This window comes from Canis lupus, chromosome 26, assembly GCF_003254725.2.
Source record: "Canis lupus dingo isolate Sandy chromosome 26, ASM325472v2, whole genome shotgun sequence".
Lineage (NCBI taxonomy): Eukaryota > Metazoa > Chordata > Mammalia > Carnivora > Canidae > Canis > Canis lupus.
The window spans coordinates 10,386,478-10,409,335 of record NC_064268.1 but is presented as its reverse complement, the minus strand read 5'-3'; the positions used below and the strand labels follow the sequence as shown (position 1 = coordinate 10,409,335).

Genomic DNA, 22,858 nt, shown 5'->3' with positions numbered 1-22,858 from the left:
ACCTGTTTTGTATTCCCCCCAGCACTAGCCTGATGCCTGACTCATTGTACTTATCAATAAGTGGTTGAATGGATGCATGCTTGCATGCATATTGTTGGGCACTTTTGAATATGAAAGAAAATCTGAGTCATTCTCAATCCAGTTGCTGGGATAATTAAGACGGGTCTCATGTGGTGGCTGATATATAGAACTCCAGCATCCCGAGAGTGCTGAGAACGTGTTTCCTGGACTGGTCTCTTAATTCCCCTCTGAGAATTATAATCACAGCAAGACCAAAACCACAACTCCCAGCCCAGACAGGCGTATCCCACATGCACCTACAGAAGAGTATTTCACAGAAATTGATCCTGGTGACTCAGTAATGCCAGCCACCTCAATCAGTTGCAGATAATTAAATATCTTTATTCCCTTGGGGGTGGGGAGAAAATAAAATAAATTTAAAAATATATATTTAGGGCTCCTGGTGGTTCAGTCAGTTAAACATCTGCCTTTGGCTCAGGTCATGATCCCCAGGTCCTGAGATGGAGCACCAAGTCAGGCTTTCTGCTCAGCAAGGAGTCTGCTTCTCTCTCTCTCTCTCTCTCTCTCTCTCTCTCTCTCTCTCTCTCCCCTTCTGCCCTTCCCCACCATTCATTCTCTCTCTCTCTCAAATAAAATCTTGAAATATATATATATATGTATATATGTATATATATACATATCTTTATTTCTAAATGCAAAACAAGACAAGACAGATCCAGAACTCAACAGAAAAAAAAAAAGTCAAATGACCTGAAGAGTTCACAGAAAGGCATACAAAAGCACTTGAAAAAAAAATGCTCAGCCTCATTCTTGTGACAAATGCAAACTTACTTACATCGAACTATGATTTTTTACCCATCGGGTGGACAGGAGTGCAGGTTCGAAAACACGTCAATCTGACAAAGGTGTGAGGAAACAGACTGCTAGAGATAAAGTGGGTTCAGACTCACTGAGGGACAATTCAGCATTACCCACCCTAGTAAGAAGTGTAAGACCCCCTGGAACCAGCACTTTTATGGCGGGACATGTATTCAAAGTTGCTCATGGTCCTGGGGATATGATGGGAAACTGTCCATGGGAGAAAGATGTGGAGAGATTTTTCCCTGTGTGCTCTACTGAACCTTTTACATTTTGTTCTAAGTGGATGTATTACCTATTCAAAAAATACACAAAATTCCAAAATTCAGAAGAGACTTAAGCCTCGGGGAGGGGGATAACTTTATTTGTTTTTAAAGATTTATTTATTTATTTTATGATAGACATAGAGAGAGAGAGAGGCAGAGACACAGGAGGAGGGAGAAGCACGCTCCATGCAGGGAGCCCAATGCGGGACTTAATCCCCGGACTCCAGGATCACGCCCTGGGCCAAAGGCAGGCGCCAAACCGCTGAGCCACCCAGGGATCCCCCGAGGGGGATAACTTTAAAAACAGCTGTAGGGCAGCCCAGGTGGCTTAGCGGTTTAGCGTACACTGTCAGTCCGGGGTGTCATCCTGGAGACCTGGGATCAGGTCCCGCATCGGGCTTCCTGCATGGAGCCTACTTCTCCCTCTGCCTGTGCCTCTGCCTCTCTCTCTCTCCCCCTCTGTGTCTCTCATGAATAAATAAATAAAATCTTTAAAAAAAAAGAGACCCCTGGGTGGCTCAGCGGTTGAGCATCTGCCTTTGGCTCAGGGCGTGATCCTGGAGTCCTGGGATCAAGTCCCACATCAGGATCCCTGCGAGGAGCCTGCTTCTCCCTCTGTGTCTCTGCCTCTCTCTCTGTGTCTCTCAGGAATAAATAAATAAAATCTTAGGGAAAAAAAAAAGTTGTATTGGTGAATGGGTGCAGAGTTTTGGTTGGGATGATGAAATGGTTCTGGAGATGGACGGTGGTCATAGTCATACAATAGTGTGAATGCACTTGATGCTACTGCACTGTCCACTTAAAAATGGTTAAAACGGTCAATTTTATGCTTTGTGTATTTTACTATAATAGAAATAGTTTGAAAACAAAACAAGCACACAAGACTGAACCATGAGGCCACATTCAAATGCCATCATTTGGAAGACTCAGCCACACTGAGAAAACTCAGGAGCTTAGACCGCTTGAATTCTCTATGAATAGTCCTGCTTGAATATAATGTTATCATTCTCTCTTTTTTAAAAAAGATTTATTTACTTATCTATTTATTCATTTATTTAATTTATCAGAGAAAGAACACAAGCAGGAGAGGCAGAGGGAGGAGAATCTCAAGCAGACTCCACACTGAGGGTGGAGCTAGACACAGGGCTGGATCTCACAATCCTGAGAACACAACCTGAACTGAACCCAAGAGTCGGATGCTTAATTGCCTGCATCACCCTAGGCATCCCATAATGTTATCATTCTTGATAAAGGAACTTTATCCATTGTAAAACTAAATTGCAATTTTTTTTCGTTTTTTATTTATTTAAGTAATCTCCACACCCAACACGGGCTTGAACTCATGACCCCGAGATCAAGATTCACCTGCTCCTTGGACTGAGCCAGCCAGGCGCCCCAACTAAACCGTAATTTAACTTTTCTTTGTGAGTTTCTATGAAAACGCAATGTGGGGAAAAAAATCCTTTGCTCCTACTACATGAATTTGATTTTTCCCTTTAAAAAAAATGTGATCTTAAGAAAAATAAAAATAAAAATAAAAAATAAATAAAAATAAAATAAAATAATGTGATCTTGGGGCACCTGGGTGCCTCAGTGGTTGTGCGTTATCTGCCTCTGGCTCAGGTTGTGATCCCAGGGCCCGGGGGTTGAGTTCCTCATCAGGCTGCCCACAGGGAGCCTGCTTCTCTCCCTCTGCCTGTGTCTCTCCTGAATAAATAAATAAAATCTTTTTTTAAAAAATACGTGATCTTGGTGATGATTACATTCAGAATGAAATGGTTCATTCCAAACCATAATGTACACTCTAAATTATACTAGGAAGTCTTAGCAAAACTGACCTATATTACCCAAAATGTTAATTTATTTTATTTTTTTAAAAAGATTTTATTTATTTATTCATAGTGACGCAGGCAGAGACACAGGCAGAGGGAGAAGCAGGCTCCATGCAGGAAGCCCGATGTGGGACTCGATCCCGGGTCTCCAGGATCACACCCCGGGCTGCAGGCAGCACTAAACCGCTGCGCCACCGGGGCTGCCCCCAAAATATTAATTTAGACATCAATAACTGAAGTAAAAACTGCAATGGATAGATACACAGAGAATGGAAACACTAAAATATGTAAATATGTACTGTTTTGTTGCAAAAATGTGCCCAAAAAGTGCTAGAAAGGCCATCCATATGAATCATGATAAAGAGAATTATTCTCCTTTGTTCAGTGATAGAGATGCAAGAATTGAACAGAGAAACAGCTATTTGTCTTCCAGTTCATTTTTAGAAAGAGATCTAGACATATAGACACACACACAGAGGTTCCTCACTGGTCAAGAATAAGCTCAAGTGACCCCCAGCACTGAATTCTAATTCCTCTCTAATTCACTCCTCTATGTAACTTTCACTTTACAGTAATACTCTGAATACTGTCTACTCCAGTCCAATTATAATTATCTGCCTCCCTGGGTACACCTAGCTCCTGGAAAGCAAGAACTATTTTGTTCATCCATTCCTCAGTGCCTAGTCCCTGGGTGGAAAGGGGGTGGGATTTCATCTTTGCTAAATGGAAGAGAATCTGAACCCGAAATCCCTGCCAGTGCAGTAGAACAGCTGTCTTATAAGGTAGAGAGGACTTCAAGATTGAATATCACCCCAACTCCTTTGTCCATACACTGCCACCAGATTTTACAGTGCAGTATCACTTTCTTACAAAAAAGTATTTAGTAGCGATTTTTAAATTCAAATTCAATTAGCCAACATAGAGTATACAGTTCCTTTCAGATGTATAGTACTGATATTTTTCATCATGTTACTTCAGGATTTAAATCGTCTGACCTCAAATGACAAGAATATCAGCTCATTGGTAACTGCTGTTATTGATAAAACAGCAAATCTCTATTTCTGGCTCATTATCATTCTGCAAATTCAGTTATTTGGAAGCTTAGCTAGTTCCCGGGGGGGAAAACAGCACTTGCAGTGAAACCATTCACTCGAGATCATGACAATCCCTTTTTGTGGTGTCTCACGGAGCCAAAGCAAATGGCTAGCTGCAAAGGATACACATGTAATGTGATCCAACAGTGAGTAGGAACTCTCTTCAGAAGCTTTTCACTGACAAGATGACCGTATCAGCCCACAACTGATTTGTCATGAGACATCCTGCTTTGCATCTTTTTATTAATTTTTTAAATTTAAATTCAATTTGTCAACATATAACACCCAGTGCTCATCCCATCAAGTGCCCTCCTCATTGCCTGTCACCCAGTTATCCCATCTCCTTGGATGGGAGACCTGCTTTGTCTCTAATCTGCACGTTTTCTTTTCTTTTTTCTTTTTTTTTTTCTTTATGATAGTCACAGAGAGAGAGAGAGAGGCAGAGACACAGGCAGAGAGAGAAGCAGGCTCCACGCACCGGGAGCCCGACGTGGGATTCGATCCCAGGTCTCCAGGATCGCGCCCTGGGCCAAAGGCAGGCACCAAACTGCTGCGCCACCCAGGGATCCCTAATCTGCACGTTTTCTTGGGGATTTTTCTTGTGAGTAGGAATTATAGAACTAGAAGTCTCTTTCTTTCGTGCCTTCTAATTTAACTCAGGATCTCAGGAAGGATGATGGGGAATGAGGTGTCTCCAGGCCGAAAGCGCATGCAGTACCACCTCTGAGACCCCAGAGGATAACCACCAGGGTAGCACAGAGGCCCTCCTTCTATGGGAAGTCAGGTTCCCCTGGAATAGACACCCAGAGCCCCTCCTCATAATCCTCATCTCGGTCTTTCCTGCTGTGTCTTGGCCACCTGTTTCCAAGCAGTGCTGTGTCCCAGTTAGAATTTCTGCCTTCTGACTCCTGTGAGGCCCAGCTCACCCTAGGACATCAATGTGGCAAGGGTGGCCCCCTATCTGTCTCAGTCACTGCTTGGCCCGAGTCTAGCACATGGGTGGTGTCTGGCATTCGGTTTGTATGTTTCCTGATCACTTCCTGTATGTTTTACAGACATATTTCCTATTCGTCACTTACTCATAAATTCTTGGAAGTGGAATTCCCTGCCTGTCTCCTGAAGCTATTCATAAAGTGGGTGCTCAATAAATGCTTGAGGAACTGACTCGTGTATTCTGTATTCTGACTTAACTTCCAGATAAGAGCCACTAAATGTCAGCATTTGGCCAGTATAAGAGGCTGAGTGACCTATAATCTCAGTTTTTCCTGGACATTTCCAATGAAGTAGATGACATACCATAATATAAGAAAATGGTTTTATTCCTAATTTTTAGTTCCCATACAGTTTACAAATACACGTCTACTCTGATAATACGGCTTTGCAACTAGCAACGCAGTTGAACTAACACCCATAAATACAGGTGGGGAGACAACATCCACTAATGCTTCTCTACATAAACTATTCTTTTCATGTAATTTTTTTAAAAAACAATTGCAAACAGACTACATAATACGTGGGCAAAAAGGCAATTAAGTGAATCTTTTGAAACACTAAATGTATAATAAACAGTGCATATTATCAACATTTACATGATTCACATCAAAATGATGACATCCTAAAATGTATTCCTTTTAAAGGATAGATTTATCAATAAAATATTACATATCTTTTAATACTCTGGTACAATACTTCATATACTGCAGGAAAATTAAATGTAGGTCTAGTCATCAGCTTAATAAAGGATCCTTTTCCATTAGCTTTTATTAATAAAAGAATCACAATTATGTCATAAATAAACAGGCAAATTATTAATTACATGATTTGAGGTTTAGGATGAAAACTTGTAGAAATTAGTTTGATATACAGTAAAGTTATATAACACACTAAAATCAACTGTTTAATATTTTTGCCTTGTGTGAACTGCCCATAGTGAAAAAAAGAACAAACTTTTTAATGATGGAAGATACAATAAACTGTATTTTGGAACTTATCTTTCAAGAGGAAGAGGGAGAAAGGTTTCCACAACATTAAGGGCTAATACAGATCCTAATAAAGGCATCTCGAAATCAGGGAGGCCATGTGCTTGCTATAGAAAACTTTTTCCCCCCAACAACAGAAAACAGAAACTGCACTGGGTGTGTCCTTATGTCTACGGCCTAAATTCCCCTTATGGACTAATAAGCTACAACAAAATACTTCACAATTGCATACCTTTCCACATTTCCCTGAACTAGAAATAACCCAGGATGTTATATTAGTTCTTAAGAGCCCCAGTAAAAACAAAACAAAACAAAAAAAAAACTAAAAATAATCTTGATAATCTTTGCTGTTCCAAAACAACAAGGCTCCGTAAAGAATGTACAAACACCAAGTAAATCATACATCAATTTGCTCATCCCCATTTAGCCACATCTGAAAAGTCACTGATTCAATGGGAGAGAGGACCATAATTTTCAGGAGGGTCACATACTGGAGGTGAGGTGTCTTTTTATTTTTTTTTAACCAAAGGGGGTAAAAAAAACTATTAAGACTCTGAAATTTGGCTTTAAAAAAAAGAAAAAAAAACAATAAAACAAAAAAACCCCAATACCATGTGCCAGATAATTTCTTCACCCCAAATATAAAACCCTATGCTTATAATTTTTAAAATACTCGACCAGCTATGGGATATTGTGCAAATTTAATGTCTACCAGCAGCCCAGAAGCAGACTGTATCCCTGTATCTATCATACCTACTTGCCAGGTTACCCGATTCAACCTATTCAAGTACTGACTGCTCTGGCCCCACGCACTCTGACCTCCTCACAAACCACCTCTTTGGAACTTTCATTTCCACAATTTTTTAACACCTGCACCTCCAGCTCCCCACATCTTCATGGCCTCTCTTCCTAATTTCATCTCATGGAGAATAACCTCATCTGAGAACCTGCAATCACCTTTCACCAAAAACATGACAAACCTTAGCAACCCAGGGACTCCCACAATGTTATCTTGGCATGAATTCACATAACATGATAGTTTGCTGGCTTCATGGAGGGAAATCTAAATGAAATCAATGTCCTGTAACAAACAAAGCTAGCCAAGATCAGGTATTTCTGTTTCAAGCGCAAAACAACTTGATCTTAAGCTACCGGCAGAGACGTTAATGTAGCAGATATATTTGTACAATCAAACCCTTGTGTGCTGGTGAAAGACTTTGCCCCCCAAGTCCAGAGTCTAAACTATACCACAAAAAATCAAGGCAAACAAGAACAATTCAATGTGACAATGAATGAAAAAGAATAGGATTCAAGATCCTTGCTGCAAATACTGAACTGGAATCTCTTTCTTTCCAGGCTTGACAAGAAGACAGTAGTCATTGACCTTCCTCTCAGAAAGTAATTACCTCTGGGCCATACCTGTGTTCTAAAGCAATTCTAGGTTCAATGGAGGGGGAGCAAGGGGGACCAATGTGCATTTTGTCTGTGAAAATGGCAGCGAAGGCAGTCTTCAAACTACCTCAAGGTTTCATGGGAGGTAAAGACCTCAGTACTACCAGGACTGGATCGGGAGCCAAATCAAGAAGGATCTGCCATCAGGAGACCATAAGCTAACAGCAAAGCTGCCATGCATTTTATGATCTTTACAATGTCAACCAATGATACTTTAACTGAAACACACTCAGTGAAGGATGATCCAACACATGGGGCAAAGAGGATGTCTTTGGAGAAGGCACTTCAGGTAGAACGGTAGCAAATCTTACGGCTTGATTAAAACAAAAATGAACTGCTGCTAATTCAATCTGATTAGCGGCCTTGTTTGGACTGCCCCTTCTTCTCCGCAGCCTGAAACCACTGGCAAGGAGAAAGCACCACATTCACCTCCTCCTGTGGGTCAACAGCAACAGGTGGTTCTGCTTTCAGATGCTCTGCTCCTGAAACACATCCATCCTTATGAGACCACTTTCCCTAAGGGATGGTTCAGAAAATATGCTCAGAGCCAGCAGAAGTGGTTCAGGGAGCTTCTAGAAGGCCCTCTCTGTTTGACTTCCAGCTTACACCAGCTCTTGAAAGCAGCTTCAATTTCCCAACATCACTAGCAGCTTCTACTTTTGCTAACTATTGCTGTTTTCCTGTGGCACTGATTCTGACAGTCTACTACTCTGCCCCCCACCCCCATCCCCTGTGGTGAATCATACCTCCACTTGGCACCCTTGTGCCATCTCCTCTTCCTGAATCTGGGCTGGGCCTGTGAGGCTTTAATCAATAGAGGATAGTAGAAGTTCTGGGTTTAAGTCTCAAGAAGGCCTGGCCATGCCTGCTTTATACCCTGCAGGCTCTGAGCTGCCATGTAAGCAGTCCAGCTACCGTGCTCTCGTGGCCACTGGAGCCACATGGAGAAGGAGAGGCCCATGGAACTGCAGAGAAAAGCCCAACCATCCCAGTGTCTTTGGCCAACCTGCTGACCAAATGGGTGACACCAGCGAGAGGACAGAAACAGCTCACCTGAGCCCAGCCCAGACTGAGGAATAGTGAGGAGGGGAAAAAAAAGGACAAGCCACTGCGTTTTGGGGTGGTTTGTCACCAACAATCGGTAATCACGACTCTAGTTGGTTCTCCACAGATGCATTTCTTTTTTCTAAATACAAGACAATTACTCAAATGAAAAGAAAACATGACAAACATTTTCCCACCACATCCTCCTCAGCCAACAGGCTGAAGGTAACTGGTCATCTGCTAAGAAGAAAACACGCCTATTCTCCCAAGTTTCCATGACTCTTTTTTTTCCCACGATTTTTTAATGGCAATGCAAAGGTAGACAGTCGACTTCTCATGGTCTGGAGCACTGGCTTAATTATCACTTAGCCAAAAAATGAGGCCATCAAATGAATTATCCACTACTGGATAAACAATGATAAATGAAACTGTTCTCACTCCCACAGGATGTTGTCACCTTTTCCAGAACATTTTCCTCTTAAAAGTGCCGTTATCCCTCACAAAGAGAAAAATAATTGAATTTTTAAGGTTATAAAAGGAAAAGAAAATGCCAATATATGTAGAATTTGAATCACCATCATCTGTAAAATATAGAGCACAATTAACTGCTTCCTCAATTTAAAATAAAATTCTATAAAATATAACACTGTCTACATTGTAGAGATGATTTCTTCTTATCTGAGGAAATGAGTAATTGGTAATCAGGTATTGTTGAGTTAGAATAAAGTGGTCTTTAAATGGTTTCAAATTTTGCTTCTCCAAAGGTCCACAACACAAGCTTTCCAAATTCAAATTCATTCTCACATATTCTTTCTTGCATCTGTTCTTGATCTTTTTAGGGAGAGGGTAAAGGTCCATATCTAGGGAAGAAATAAGTTAGAATTTTTAAGGAGTACACATCTCAAAGTTTCTCAAGGCACTAAACCATTTTCAAGTAGACTAAAAGCTTCTAAATATACCACCCATTAAAATGGGAATTGCAACATGCAATATTCAAACTGTAAGTTTCCAACATATATCACAACCCGAGTCACTGTCTACAAAGGTGACTGACAGGGAAGAGACGTACCAGGGAGAAGAGTTCCCAGCCACAGAGCTGGAAGGGGTGTGGAAGGTGAGGGGGTGGAGGCCCATGAGGCCAGAGCCTTGTGTCACACAGCCAATCAGAGGGCCCAGGGGGATGAGAATTTGGGCATCCTGACTCCAACCCTCTGGGGCTGTGTATCCCTCTGCTTCCTGGGTCCCCATAGATCACCTCTCAGCACAGACTGGGGTACCCAACTCTAATACAAATTTAAGGAACAGTGATGCCCGCTCTTCATCACCCATATCAACCATCTCTCCACAGTAAGGGCCAGCTTTGCCCCTCACAGAATGAATTCTGTATTTGGTTTCAATCCTTAATGAACTTGAAGATAAATCTAACTTAGAAAAAGTTTAGGAAGAGAAAAAAAAGGAGGCTGGTTTGTAAAACTTAGTTATGGTACACTTCACTAGAACACTCACAAATTATGTGCCACGAATGATGTAACAACCAGTGAGTGCATCCATTTAAATACCTACATCTGTGCTGAAGTCTTGGTGGGTGTTCTCATCTGAAACTTTTCTGCTGCTGCATCAGACCCACATTTTCATAGACTCTAGCATTATCTTCTCTCATTCTGAAAAGGAAAAAGAAGGAAGGAAGGAAGGAAGGAAGGAAGGAAGGAAGGAAGGAAGGAAGGAAGGAAGGAAGGAAGGAGGAGGAGGGAGGGAGGGAGGGAGGGAGGGAGGGAGGGAGGGAGGAAGGAAGGAGGAAGGAAGGAAGGAAGGAAGGAAGGAAGGAAGGAAGGAAAGAAAGAATAAATACATGAATAAAAACACAGACTATGCTGACCAAGCTTGCACAGTATTTATAAAGTACACACTCCATTCTTGGGGGGCTCGATATGATGCAGACACAGCCTGTAAGAACTAAAGTTCTGGGACGAGCTGTAAAACATAAGCGTACAGCAGTATCAACCTAATAAAAGTGGAATAAGAGCCTTAAGTCCCTGAGCTCTCTGGGGTTGGAGGAAAGCGAGCTGTTTTTTTCTGGTGGGCAGAGCCAAGGAGGCCTAGACAATGAGGACTTTGAGTAAGACCCTGAAGCAGGGTGAGATGTGAGCATGTAGAAAGGCTAGGTATTCATTCCAAGTGAGCAAGAGGTCCAGGAAAGGAAAGTGCAGGAGCAATGAGGCAGGGCCTAAAGGCCCATTTGGCCCTGAATTCAGCTACATGAAGGGCAACAATGAGTGTGAAGCTCCATGGTGCTTTAGGGCCCTGAGACAAAGGGCCAGTGAATGCATCAGAGGCCAGACTCCATTCTGATGAGCAGGGAGTGGAGATCAGAGCAGTCTAGGGGGACAGGGTACCCAGCAGCCATCACTGCCAACCCAATAGGGACAAGATAAAATGGGCAGAAAGGCCTCAGGGTCTGGGGTATCCTGGGTGACACCCTGCACAGGGTATAGGCCGCCACCAAGAAGGGAGTCGTCAGATATTCAATATTCGGGGAAAGCCCTGATATGCAGCTGCCATGGCAAATTACTGCAGATAGCAATTTAAAATATCAACTTTACCCATTAGTCCACTGGGAAAGGAAAAAGCAAGCAGGAGGAAAAAGCAACTTGGTGGAAAGAATACTTTTGCTGTATAATTTCATTTCAACATTAACTAGAAACCAAATGTAAATATAAGTGCCATATTTGTTATCTAAAACGTTTATATAGAGTATTAAAGTCAGCAGGGGTTTAAAAATCCACATCAGAAGCAAACAGAGATAAGACTCATGGGGGAAAATAAAAAAGTAAATGTTATACCAAAGACTACTTTAGAATTTATAGAAAAGCAACAATTTACAACTGCTGTTCACATAATCAATTTAACAAATGTTTTCCTAATGCATGTTTTAGCTTAAACAAGGGGATGGCAAAGTTCTTCTATAAAGGATCAGAAGGTAAATAATTTAAAATTTTTATTTTTTTTATTTATTTATGATAGTCACAGAGAGAGAGAGGGGCGCAGAGACACAGGCAGAGGGAGAAGCAGGCTCCATGCACCGGGAGCCTGATGTGGGATTCGATCCCGGGTCTCCAGGATCGCGCCGTGGGCCAAAGGCAGGCGCCAAACCGCCGCGCCACCCAGGGATCCCCAGAAGGTAAATAATTTAATCTCTGCAGGCCACACTCAGTCTCTGGTACATAATATTCTTTGTGCTGGTGTTTTTTAAAAAATATATAGCCCCATAAAAATCATTCATGAGCTGTACAAAAACAGGCCATGGCCGGAATTTGGCCTGGAGGCTGTAGTTTGCAGACTCTTGGTTTAAAGGACCAATAGATTTCTGTTGTGTGTTGACTGGAAAATCAGCAGATCCTGACAGTGTTGAGACATTAGTGGTCAATTGATCTATTTTTACTTAGCAAGGAATCTTACACATCAAAAGGCCAAAAATACCTACCTTTGTTGTGTATCATTAATAACAGATGTTATCCCCACTGCATAAAAAGAAAAATTAGATTCTTCATAGAGAACCACTACTTGATATACTTATAACCTCACATAATCATAGCTAGTGTACCAATTAGCCTTCGGTTGAGGTAAATTAAAATTTAGTTTAGAAAGCCATTGACTCGTTTGTTAATCAGCTGGGCAACAATAATGACAGCTTGTGCTGCCAAGACCTGTTGTTTTTTAAGCTTTTCTATAGGACCGTGTTCAGGTAGAAAGAATTTCCTTCATTACTACTTACTCTGCACAAGATGGTGTTGGGGTACAAGGCGGGAGGGGACTCTGATCTCCACTTGTCTGGTCCGTTAGAGAATACTTAATATTTGTATATTCATGCCCTTTCCTCTTGCTTTTCTGAAAGGTGAAGATTGATATATGAGGAATTGGATTTTTTTAAGGGAAAAAGAAGCAAAGAAGGCATTTCACCAAAGAGCGACGGACACATAGGCAGACAGAAAGGTTGGACCCTAAATAATACGTTGATCAAATGTTAGGGAATTCACCTCCTCAATGTAAAAGTGAAAAGTACTTTTGAACCATGCAATTCAAAAGCAGAGTCATGCACTAACAACTTACTGTATTAAACCAAATGTATCTATTTCTGAGCTAAAAGAGAATTCTCACTTTCTTTGCTACATTAACATCTAATCATTTCATAATTCACTTGCAACACATTTAATGATTCTCAGATAAACAGTTGGGAAAAGAGCTCCAGAAATAAATTCACTCCAAGTAAAAATAGCACACAGGTACAAAAGATGGTAGTACTCTTAACAGAAACAGTAATATGCTTTATTATATCTTCCCTGCCTCCCACCTCCACCCCAGAAAAGACCCTAGCACCTTTATAACTTCATTTTTGGCTCTAATGATACTTTTTTGGGGGAAAAAAAACTTGGCAAAGAAAACCAGAAGAATAATCTCCTCTTAGATGCAGAGTGAACTAACTATATATTTAGTAGGAGTCCCGGTTATATGATTTATCACTCTTCACTCCTAATTTCACCCAAAAATAACCAATTCTGAAAATCTAACCCACCAATCATCATTATATAATGTTGCGTTCATTCTAGGATTATTCCAGAAAACTACCAAATATGAGAAAGGGTATCCACATACCCTTTTTTGAAACACTGACGTACAGCAGTGACTTCCATTCATGGCTGGTGAGAGGGTAAAATTAGTGCACTACTGGTCAGAACTCACAGTACTAACCAGTCAGTATCTAGTAATAATAAAACTATATTCTACAACCTTGAACATTTGCTTCTTGAGAAACTCATACACAGGAGCCTAAAAGAGCTGTAAAAGGATGTCTGATGACATGTTATTCTTAATAGTGTTTATACCCAGGGAAGGAATCAATGTGATGTATTCATATCATGAAGTAATATGCAATAGTGAGGAGGAACAACATGAGAGACTGTGTCTCCAAAAAGGCTTCATAATCAATGTTAAGTGGAAAAACACAAATTATAGAATAAAACAGTATGATACAGGCTGAACATTCTAAACACATACAATAATGTTATCTATTATGTGTAGATTATTGGTTTTTTAAAAAAGATTTTATTTATTTATTCATGAGAGACATAGAAAGAGGCAGAGACATAGGCAGAGGGAGAAGCAGGCTCCATGCAGGGAGCCAGATGTGGGACTTGATCCCAGGACTCCAGGGTCACACCCTGAGCCGAAGGCAGATGCTCAACCACTGAGCCACCCAGGCGTCCCAATTTTTGGTATGTTTATTTTAAAATATAAAAAAGAGTGCAAGCAGGGGCACCTGAGTAGCTCAGGCTCGCTTGAGCCTCTGACTTTGGCTCATGATCCTAGCCAGAATCCTGGGGTGAATCAGGCTCCTCATTCAGCAGGAATTCTGCCTCTCCCTCTCTCTCTGCCCCTCCCCCTGCTCATACTCTGTCTTAAATAAACGAATAAAATCTTAAAAAAAAAAAAAAAAGATTGCAAGCCAAGCAATTGCCCTGGGGCTCCAAGGGTAGAAATAAGGGTTGTACCTGGGGCTGACAGCTGTAACTGCCACATTCGATTGCTGTTATAAAAGGAAAAAGAGGGGTACCTGGCTGGCTCTCTTGGAAAGTTGTGTGCCTCTTGATCTTGGGTGCAGAGATTAGTTTAATTAATTTTATTTTTTTATTTTTATTTTTATTTTATTTTTATTTATTTATGATAGTCACAGAGAGAGAGAGAGAGGGGCGCAGAGACACAGGCAGAGGGAGAAGCAGGCTCCATGCACCGGGAGCCCGATGTGGGATTCGATCCCGGGTCTCCAGGATTGCGCCCTGGGCCAAAGGCAGGCGCCAAACCGCTGTGCCACCCAAGGATCCCAAGTTTAATTAATCTTAAAAAGGGGAAAAAACTTGGAAGAAATGTAACAAAATAAAATGATCGACAACAGGTATAGTACTAGTAGTATTTTACATTTTTTTCAAATGAAACCTTAAATAAATTTAAATCCACTGAAGTTTCTCCTTCCTCTCCTTACTCAAAACTCACCCCAAAACAACAGCGAATAAAAAGTAGAAAATCTTATTTCACATACAACAAGAGTTGTTACGACTCCAACCTATAGATTATAAAGCACCTGCTACCATATGTGAACATGAGAACAAAATATTAAGGATGCTGGACAGCCTAAAAGATTCATTGTCTGACTCTTCACAGAAAAAGCTTGACATTAACAGCTGCTTGCTGTCTGCTTCCTTGTGCTGTCTGTAACCATGTAGAAAAGGAAACATCCGAAAGGACAATTGGGGGACAAGATACAGAGTGCCTGGGTCCCCAGATGACCCCATGGAGCGGAGCTGCCCACTTTCTCCCCAAATTGCCTGCCAACTTGGATTTTTATGTTAGAAGAGAAATGAGCTTCTATTTTGCTGAAGCCACTATTATTTCAACTCTGTTAAAGCAGCCCAGCCAATTTGTTAACTAAGTAGCCATCACAGAACTTAGAGTCTAGGAAAGAAGTTGCAAAAATGAAATCCAAAGAGAAACTGTTTTGTTTACTCTACAGAATATTTTAACGTTCTGAACAACTGTTCTTAAAAATCTAATGGCCTTGAAAAGCAGCCACAGGTTTTTAGCACTGAAATACTTACACAAGAAACAATTTCTTAAAAGATAGGATTTAAAATGAAATATTAAGTGGAAGACCTGGCTAAGAACATCACTTATTTTAAAACTTATTCTGGATAGCTGGGCATCCAACTCTTGGTTTCAGTTCAGGTCTTGATCTTAGGGTTTTGAGTTCAAGCCCTGTGTTGGGATCCACACTGGGTATGGAGCCTACTTAAAATAACTTAAAATTAACTCTTTTTTAAAATAAAAATTTGAAATATACAACCAGTAAGTTGAAGCATAAGCTTGCTTTCTACTCAACACTTTTTAAAAAATTGTTGTTAAAAGAAAAAGAACAGATAACATGAGATACAGGCTCTTGACAAAATTTTGAGTATACACTACAATACTGTCAAGTATATGGTATCATTGTGCAGATCTCTAGAACTTTTTCACCTTACATAACTGAAACTCTAGATCCACTGAACAGCAACCCTCATTTTTCCTTCCCTATTACTTTCTTGGAAAAAAAAAAAAAATCAGTATTTCTACATAAAGCAATTACAAAAGAATTTTCTAATGGGAACAATTAATACAAATGGGACAGGAATTATTTCAATGAACTAAATGGCTCAAGAAAAAGCATAAAAATGTTGGAGCCTCTTAGCTTATTTAGAAAGAACAATAAGTAAAACCGATCTACAAATTAGAGGAGTTTATTTCTCAGTACTATGACAGCCCAGGCTGTCCTTATAGAACAAGAAAAAATCTCAGGGGATAGGGGTTGTTTTCATAGGGAGGGGTGAGGGGAGTTTTGTTACAGAGCCCTAAAAAATGGTCTGAAATTGATCTATCCTCCTGAATTCAAGGACAAAGCAGAGTTACCAAACCTTTTGTAATATTTATAATAAATCTTAGAGCCTTGCCAACAGTCAAGGTTGAGAGGAGGGTCCAACCATAAGTCTCTAAAATCATCTGGCATTAAATATCTTGCCATATGAAGTAACTCCAGTCCATTTCTAAACTTTAAATTATAAAAAAGCCTGGGGTGCGTGGCTTTTTTCAGTTAGTAGAGCATGCAACTCTTGATCTCGGGGTCATGAGTTTGAGTCCCATGCTGGGCATAGAGATTACTTCAAAAAAAAAATTAAGACTAAAAAAATAAAGCATATATTAATCAGAAAAAAAAAAAAAGATAGAAAAGCCCAAAAGCCAAGAGTAGGAAGAAAGGGTCAAATGAAAATGCTCTTGGGGCACCTTGGTGGCTCACTCATTTAAGCGTCCCAACTTGATTTCGGCTTAGATTACAATCTGAGGGTCATGAGATCGTGACATCAGGCTCTGTGCTGGGTGTGAAGCCCAATTAAGATCCTCTCTCTCCTCTCCCTCTGCACCCCCACGAAAAAAGAAAAGAAAAGGGGAGGGGAGGGGAAGGAAGGGGAGGGAAGTGAAGGGAAAGGAAAGGAAAGGAAATGAGAAGAAAATGCTCTTATCTAGGTTCCGGAGCAACAATACTACTTGGGCAGGATACTCTGGGTTCAGACATCAGGATTACAAACACCTTGATTCCCCCCTACATCTCATCACAAAATGAGATGATTACTAGTTCTGCTTCTCGCTGTGCTCACCATTAGCCCTCTCGTCCTGTCCAAACTGCTATCAATCCTTACCTACGCTGGTCACCTCTGCTTGACCCCAGAGCCCACTCACTCCTCACCCTCTTTTCAAAGTGAGGATCTTTTTATGTCACTCTCCTGCTTCAGAATCCTCAGTGATATCCCATTTCCCTTGGGATAAAGCCTAAAATCGTTAATATGGACTGCAAGCCATACCCCCTGAAAATCAGGTTTCTGCTTACTTTCCCAATCCCACCTATGACACCCCCTGCCCCTCTCAACAACTTCTAGTCCAACCACACAGATTTCTTTCCATATCAGGAATATCATCACTTATACCCCCAGCACAGTGCCTGGCACCCAGTATAACCTACTTTAATTAATGTGGGAATGAATGAACAAATGTAAAAGGGCCTTTTGATTGGACCAAGGAACTTAGGAAGATATGTGAAAAGCACAAGTCCAGGGAAATGAATAAAAGTTTTGGAACAAATGTAGACAAGGGCCTCATAGTAACTCAAATTTTGTATATGGTGGAATTTGAGTTCCATTAAGGCAATAGCTATGTCTGTCTTCTTCTATTACATCCTTAGCATCTATTCAGTGTCTGGAACACAAAAGGCACCCAAATATTTATTTTTTTTTATTTATTTTTTTTTTAAATTTATATGAGAGAGAGAGAGAGAGAGAGAGAGAGAGAACACACAAGTAGGGGTAAGAGCAGAGGAGAGAGAGGTAGACTCCCTGTTGAGCGTGGAGCCCAACCCCAGGACTCTGAGATCAAGACCTGAGATGAAGTCAAATGTTTAATCGACTGAGCCATTCAGGTGCTCCCAAATATTTCTTACAGGAATAGCACCAAGGGCACTTGGGTGGCCCAGTAGGTTAAGAGTCTCCCTTCAGCTTGGGTTGTGATCTCGGGATTCTGGGATTGACTCTTGCATTGGGCTGCCTGCTTCACAGAAAGCCTGTTTCTCCCTCTGCCTCTGCCTCTCTCTCTCTCTCGTCTCTTACAAATAAATAAATAAAATCTTTAAAAATAAATTTGTATTTTTTATTTATCTATTCATGAAAGACACAGAGAGGCAGAGACATAGGCAGAGGGAGAGGCAGGCTCCCCACAGGGCGCCCAATGCGGGACTCAATCCCAGGACCCCGGGATCATGCCCTGAGCCCCCTGATTACAGAATTTTTTTTTTTTTTTGATTACAGAATTTTTAAAGATAACTTCTGTCCTACAATGATTCACTCAGAGTATACCACCTAAAGCCTTTACACGGCAGTTCAAGGACGCTTGCTGTGGAATGTGGAATTATTTCCTTCAAACAAGAGTTGCCCACATGGTAAATTGGATTCTCACAGGGACACAGGTCTCTCTGAAACCATTTCACATGTATACTAGGGGTAAACAAATGAGTAAATAAATTGTAGATCATGGGAGCCAGGTTTCTCCCAGTCAGAGAAGTTACAAATTAGCAATGGGAAGGCTAGACTGAGCCTTGTGGTACTGAGTGAGAGCGGAGACATCAACAGGAACTGAGGTTTAGCTTATATAGATACACATTATTGATGCATGTGGACACGCATTAGTACACAGACATCATTTCCTAACACTGTCCACTGAGGGGACCCAGAAGCAGTAATACCCAGTAGCAACAAGCATACCCAACACACAAAACTTTAATTTTAAATACTTGTCTTTAATAAACAGAACCAGGGCTCCATAGAAAAATGACCAATGCAAAGGCTGGGACAGGGAAGATATAAGATGAGCCTGGAGCATCTTGCATGCCAGTAAGTAAGCAAGTGCACAGGAGCAAAAGTCTACAGACATGCAAAAGGGACACAGGAGGCAACCTGAAAAAGCTCCCAATGGCCAAAGCTGCAACAATTTGAGCAACAAATAGCATAATATTGGATTATTACCCCAAGTATAAAATAAATATACATGAATCTATTTAGATATAAAGAAATAACTAGATAAATAAGGGCACCTGGGTGGCTCAGTCAATTAAGGGTCCAACTCTTGATTTTGGCTCAGGTCATGATCTCGGGGTCATGAGATCAAGCCCCATGTCACATTCTGTGCGGGGCAAGGAGCCTGCTTAAGATTCTTTCTCTCCCTCGGCCTCGCCCCCACCCCTCACACCCCACATACACACATATACAAACATGGACTGTCTCTCAAAAAGAAAAAAGAAAAAACTGAATAAACAAACAGAGAGAAGAGACAAATCTTCCTTACAAAGGAATTCTAAATAAGTTACATAGCAACTACTCATTCCAGAAGATGGAGCTTAATTCCCCTTCCTTTGAGTATGATCTATACTAAATGACTTACTTCAAAGAACAAAGTAAGGACAGGGAGTCTTTACAGTAAGAGAAATCTGGCACCTTAGCCAGGTGATGCAAGTTTAATATCCCTAGGCCATGTTGTTGTTATCAGGTGCCCCTTGAGTGATGAGAGGGGTACCTCACAAATCACCTTGCTGGTACTCTACCCAAAAATCCACTACCCCAGTCAAACAAGAAATAATCAAATAAACCCAAACTGAGGAACACTCTACAAGATATCTGACTAGCACTCTACAAGTGTCATAGTTCATGAAAAACAAGCAAAGACTAAGAAACTATTACAGACCAGAAGGGACACTAAACTCAATGTGGGATCCTGGATAGGATCCTAGAACAAAAAAGGATATTTACGGGGAAACTGGTGAAATCTGAATAAATTCTAGAGTGTAGTCACCAGCAATTTATTGGGATTATTTAGTTTTGATAAAGGTATTACGGTTATGCAAGATGTTAACATTACGGGAAACTGGATGAAGCACCCAAAGGAACTCTTAACATTATCTTTGCAACTTTTCTAGAAGTCTAAATATTATTCCAAAATAAAGTTTATTTTTAAAAAGCTACTGGAGAAGAAGTGTGCGTATATATATCTATTTCTCACATAATATATAAACCTCATATAAATATGAGGTTATACAGCAAGAGCTCAACAATTGAACAATTAAAGCAGTAATTAATTGGCTATTTAGCAATACAAATAATCCTATACCAGTACAAATAAACACAGCCAGTACCCAGCTCTTGGCTTCAAAATAGCACTCTACAATAAAGAGGCTCCTGTAAAATCAGGGCTCCTATGAAAAATAGCTGGGAAAGTACAAGATGAGACTTCATATTCTGGTGTCCAAAAGTGTAAGGCAGTAAGAAACTAAACAAACAATTACAGGGGAGGGGGTGCATGCAAGAAGTAGTTTGGCAAACTAAGAAACAGACTCTTAACTACAGAGAATACACTAATGGTCACAGGGAGGGTGAACTAGGTAATGGGGATGGAGGAGTGCACTTGTCGTAATGAGTACCAGGTGTTGTATGTAAGTGCTGAATCAGTAAATTCTACACCTGAAACTAATATTACAGTGTATGTTAACTAACTGGAATTTAAATAAAAACTTAATTAAAAAAAATTTTTTAAAAAGTGTAATGAAGTACTCAAAAATGAGAACTATCAAAAGGACAAGAACCATTTTGAACAGGTTCCCACTAGCCAAATTTGGGACAATTTAAGGAACAAAATAAATACTAGAAATGGATTCTCACCCATTCTGACATGAATGAATGAATGAAAAGAGAAAGCTCTTCCTTAGAGTAGGCGCCACACTAATGAATGAAAAGGGAATTAGGAAGTAGGAAATCACCACTGGGCAGATGTTGCAGTAGTCATTTTTCCAGGCAAGAATAGTGAATACATGCAAAATCAGTACACAAAACGTATTATGGAAAATAGGTTATTTATATAGTCTCAAACATCTTCCTATAAGATATTAATTTAAAAAGGGGAAATTGTTACTGTACAGTGGAGAAATGTGACAGACAACACCTTAATTAAGCAGTCAAAGAGAACGCTGCCAGGTATGAAATGCATCAACAGAAGTGCCCCTGACGTGAGGTACCAGGATGCAACATGACTTCCGTGATAGCCCTGTCAAAAACGCATGACCTGATTCTTTTTTTTTTTTTTAAAGATTTTATTTATTTATTCATAGAGACACACACAGAGAGAGGCAGAGACACAGGCAGAGGGAGAAGCAGGCTCCTTGCCGGGAACCCGACATGGGACTCGATCCAGGGTCTCCAGGATCACACCTTGGGCGGAAGGCAGCACTAAACCGCTGCACCACCAGGGCTGCCCGCACGACCTGATTCTAATCAAGAGAGCACATCACACAAATCCACACTAGGGGCATTCTATCAAATAACTGGCCTGAACTCTTCAAAAATGGCAAGGTCACAGAAGATAAAGACTGAGGGACGCCTGGGTGGCTCAGCGGTTGAGCGTCTGCCTTTGGCTCAGGGTGTGATCCCAGTCCAGGGATCCTGTCTCGCATTGGGCTCCCTGTGAGGAGCCTGCTTCTCCCTCTGCCTGTCTCTGCCTCTCTCTCTCTTTCATGAATAAAGAAGTAAAAAATCTTTAAAAACAAACAAACAAAAAACGATAAAGATTGAGAAACTGTTCCAGACGAAAGTAAAGATACATGACAGCCAAATGTACCAGGGGGCCCTGGACCACTGAAAGATAGAAGGAGGACAAACTGGTAAAATTTGAATATGGTCTATATTGATAAGTGCCATATCAATGTTAATTCCCTGGTTCTATCATTTTACTATGGTTAAATAAGAGAATGTCTGTATTTTTAGGACATACACATTTTGACATACATAGGTCAAAAATATTAAGAAGCAAAGGGGCACAGATATTTGCAACTTATGAACACTTCATTTTTAAAATTACATAAATGTATATAAAGAGAGAAAATACAAATGAATGATAAAGTATGTTAACGTTAACAAGGTGAAGGGAATTACGTACACTGGGTTTGCAAATTAAAAAAAAAATTAATGCTATAACTGGAAGTTAACAAACAAATCTACCTTCAAGCAAATGGCAGAGTGTGGGAAGAATCTTTTATAAAAACTTGAGAATTTTCTCAAACTCGCCTCATTTGCACCCTCCCCTGGTCGCCCACCTATTTCTGCTTCGCCTCCTCCCAGCACCAGCACTACTTCCTGCTTCCTTCCCCAGGCTCAACACCCCTGACTCACTGTCTTTTTTCATTTACCCTCTTTCAAAAATTCCTTCATTCCCAAAGGTCTTTAACTCTTCAGAATTGTAGAAATGATGGTATTTAAAAGAATAACCAATGATCCTAAATGAGTTTCATTCTTTGGCTTAGTTTAAAACTCAGGTGGCTTCACTAGTTCTTAAGGCTACCACTTAAGCTTTCTACCAGAAGAAGGTACTTCTTAATTCTACCACAAAATCAGGTAGTAAGTTCATACATGGAATTAAATGGAACTACACGTTATAGGATCTCATTTTTAAAAATGAATAAGCCAACCCATCTTTTTTTTTTTTTTTTTTTTAATTTATGATAGTCACAGAGAGAGAGAGAGAGAGAGAGAGAGAGGCAGAGACACAGGCAGAGGGAGAAGCAGGCTCCATGCACCGGGAGCCCGATGGGGGACTCGATCCCGGGTCTCCAGGATAGCGCCCTGGGCCAAAGGCAGGTGCCAAACCGCTGCACCACCCAGGGATCCCCCAACCCATCTTTTTAAACTCTGAAGGCTCAGATCCCAAAGAGCAGTTAATGTGCTAATAAGGACAATACTGGCACATATTGGCACCAAAAAGTACTGGCTGAACGAATGAATGCATGCATTCATTTGAAGCACTCTTCAAATAGGATTATCAGTGACATCCAGTTTCGATATTCTATAAGACTTAAATTATCAAGGAATATGTTCTGCTTTTTTCTACCCCCTCCTGACCCTGGGGTGATAAAGCTTTTTTTTTTAAGATTTTACTGATTTAGGGTAGCTCTCTCTGAATGAATAAATAAGTAAATCTTTAAAAAAAAAAAAAGATTTTACTGATTTATTCATAGAGACACAGAGAGAGAGAGAGAGAGAGAGAGAGAGAGAGAGAGAGACAGGCAGAGGGAGAAGCAGGCTCCATGCAGAGAGCCCGACGTGGGACTCGATCCACGGTCTCCAGGATCACACCCTGGGCTGCAGGCG

At 40.7% G+C, this 22,858-nt stretch overlaps 1 protein-coding gene across 3 annotated transcripts in view; it reads right to left on the bottom strand.

Moving 5' to 3' along the window:
• Positions 1-5,369: 5,369 nt before the first annotated feature.
• The window catches only part of PTPN11 (protein tyrosine phosphatase non-receptor type 11), an 83,016-nt gene continuing 65,527 nt past the window's right edge, over positions 5,370-22,858 (bottom strand). For 2 of the 3 annotated variants that reach the window (XM_025474009.3, XM_025474010.3), the window contains exons 14-16: positions 12,319-12,431; positions 10,110-10,207; positions 5,370-9,406 (exon numbers count right to left, since the gene is read on the bottom strand). In XM_025474009.3, the coding sequence (XP_025329794.1) occupies positions 10,138-10,207; positions 12,319-12,431 (183 nt within the window). In that variant the 3' untranslated portion in view covers positions 5,370-9,406; positions 10,110-10,137. Of the gene's footprint in view, positions 9,407-10,106; positions 10,208-12,318; positions 12,432-22,858 lie in introns of those variants that run through there. The other variant, XM_049101680.1, reaches the window with a different exon arrangement.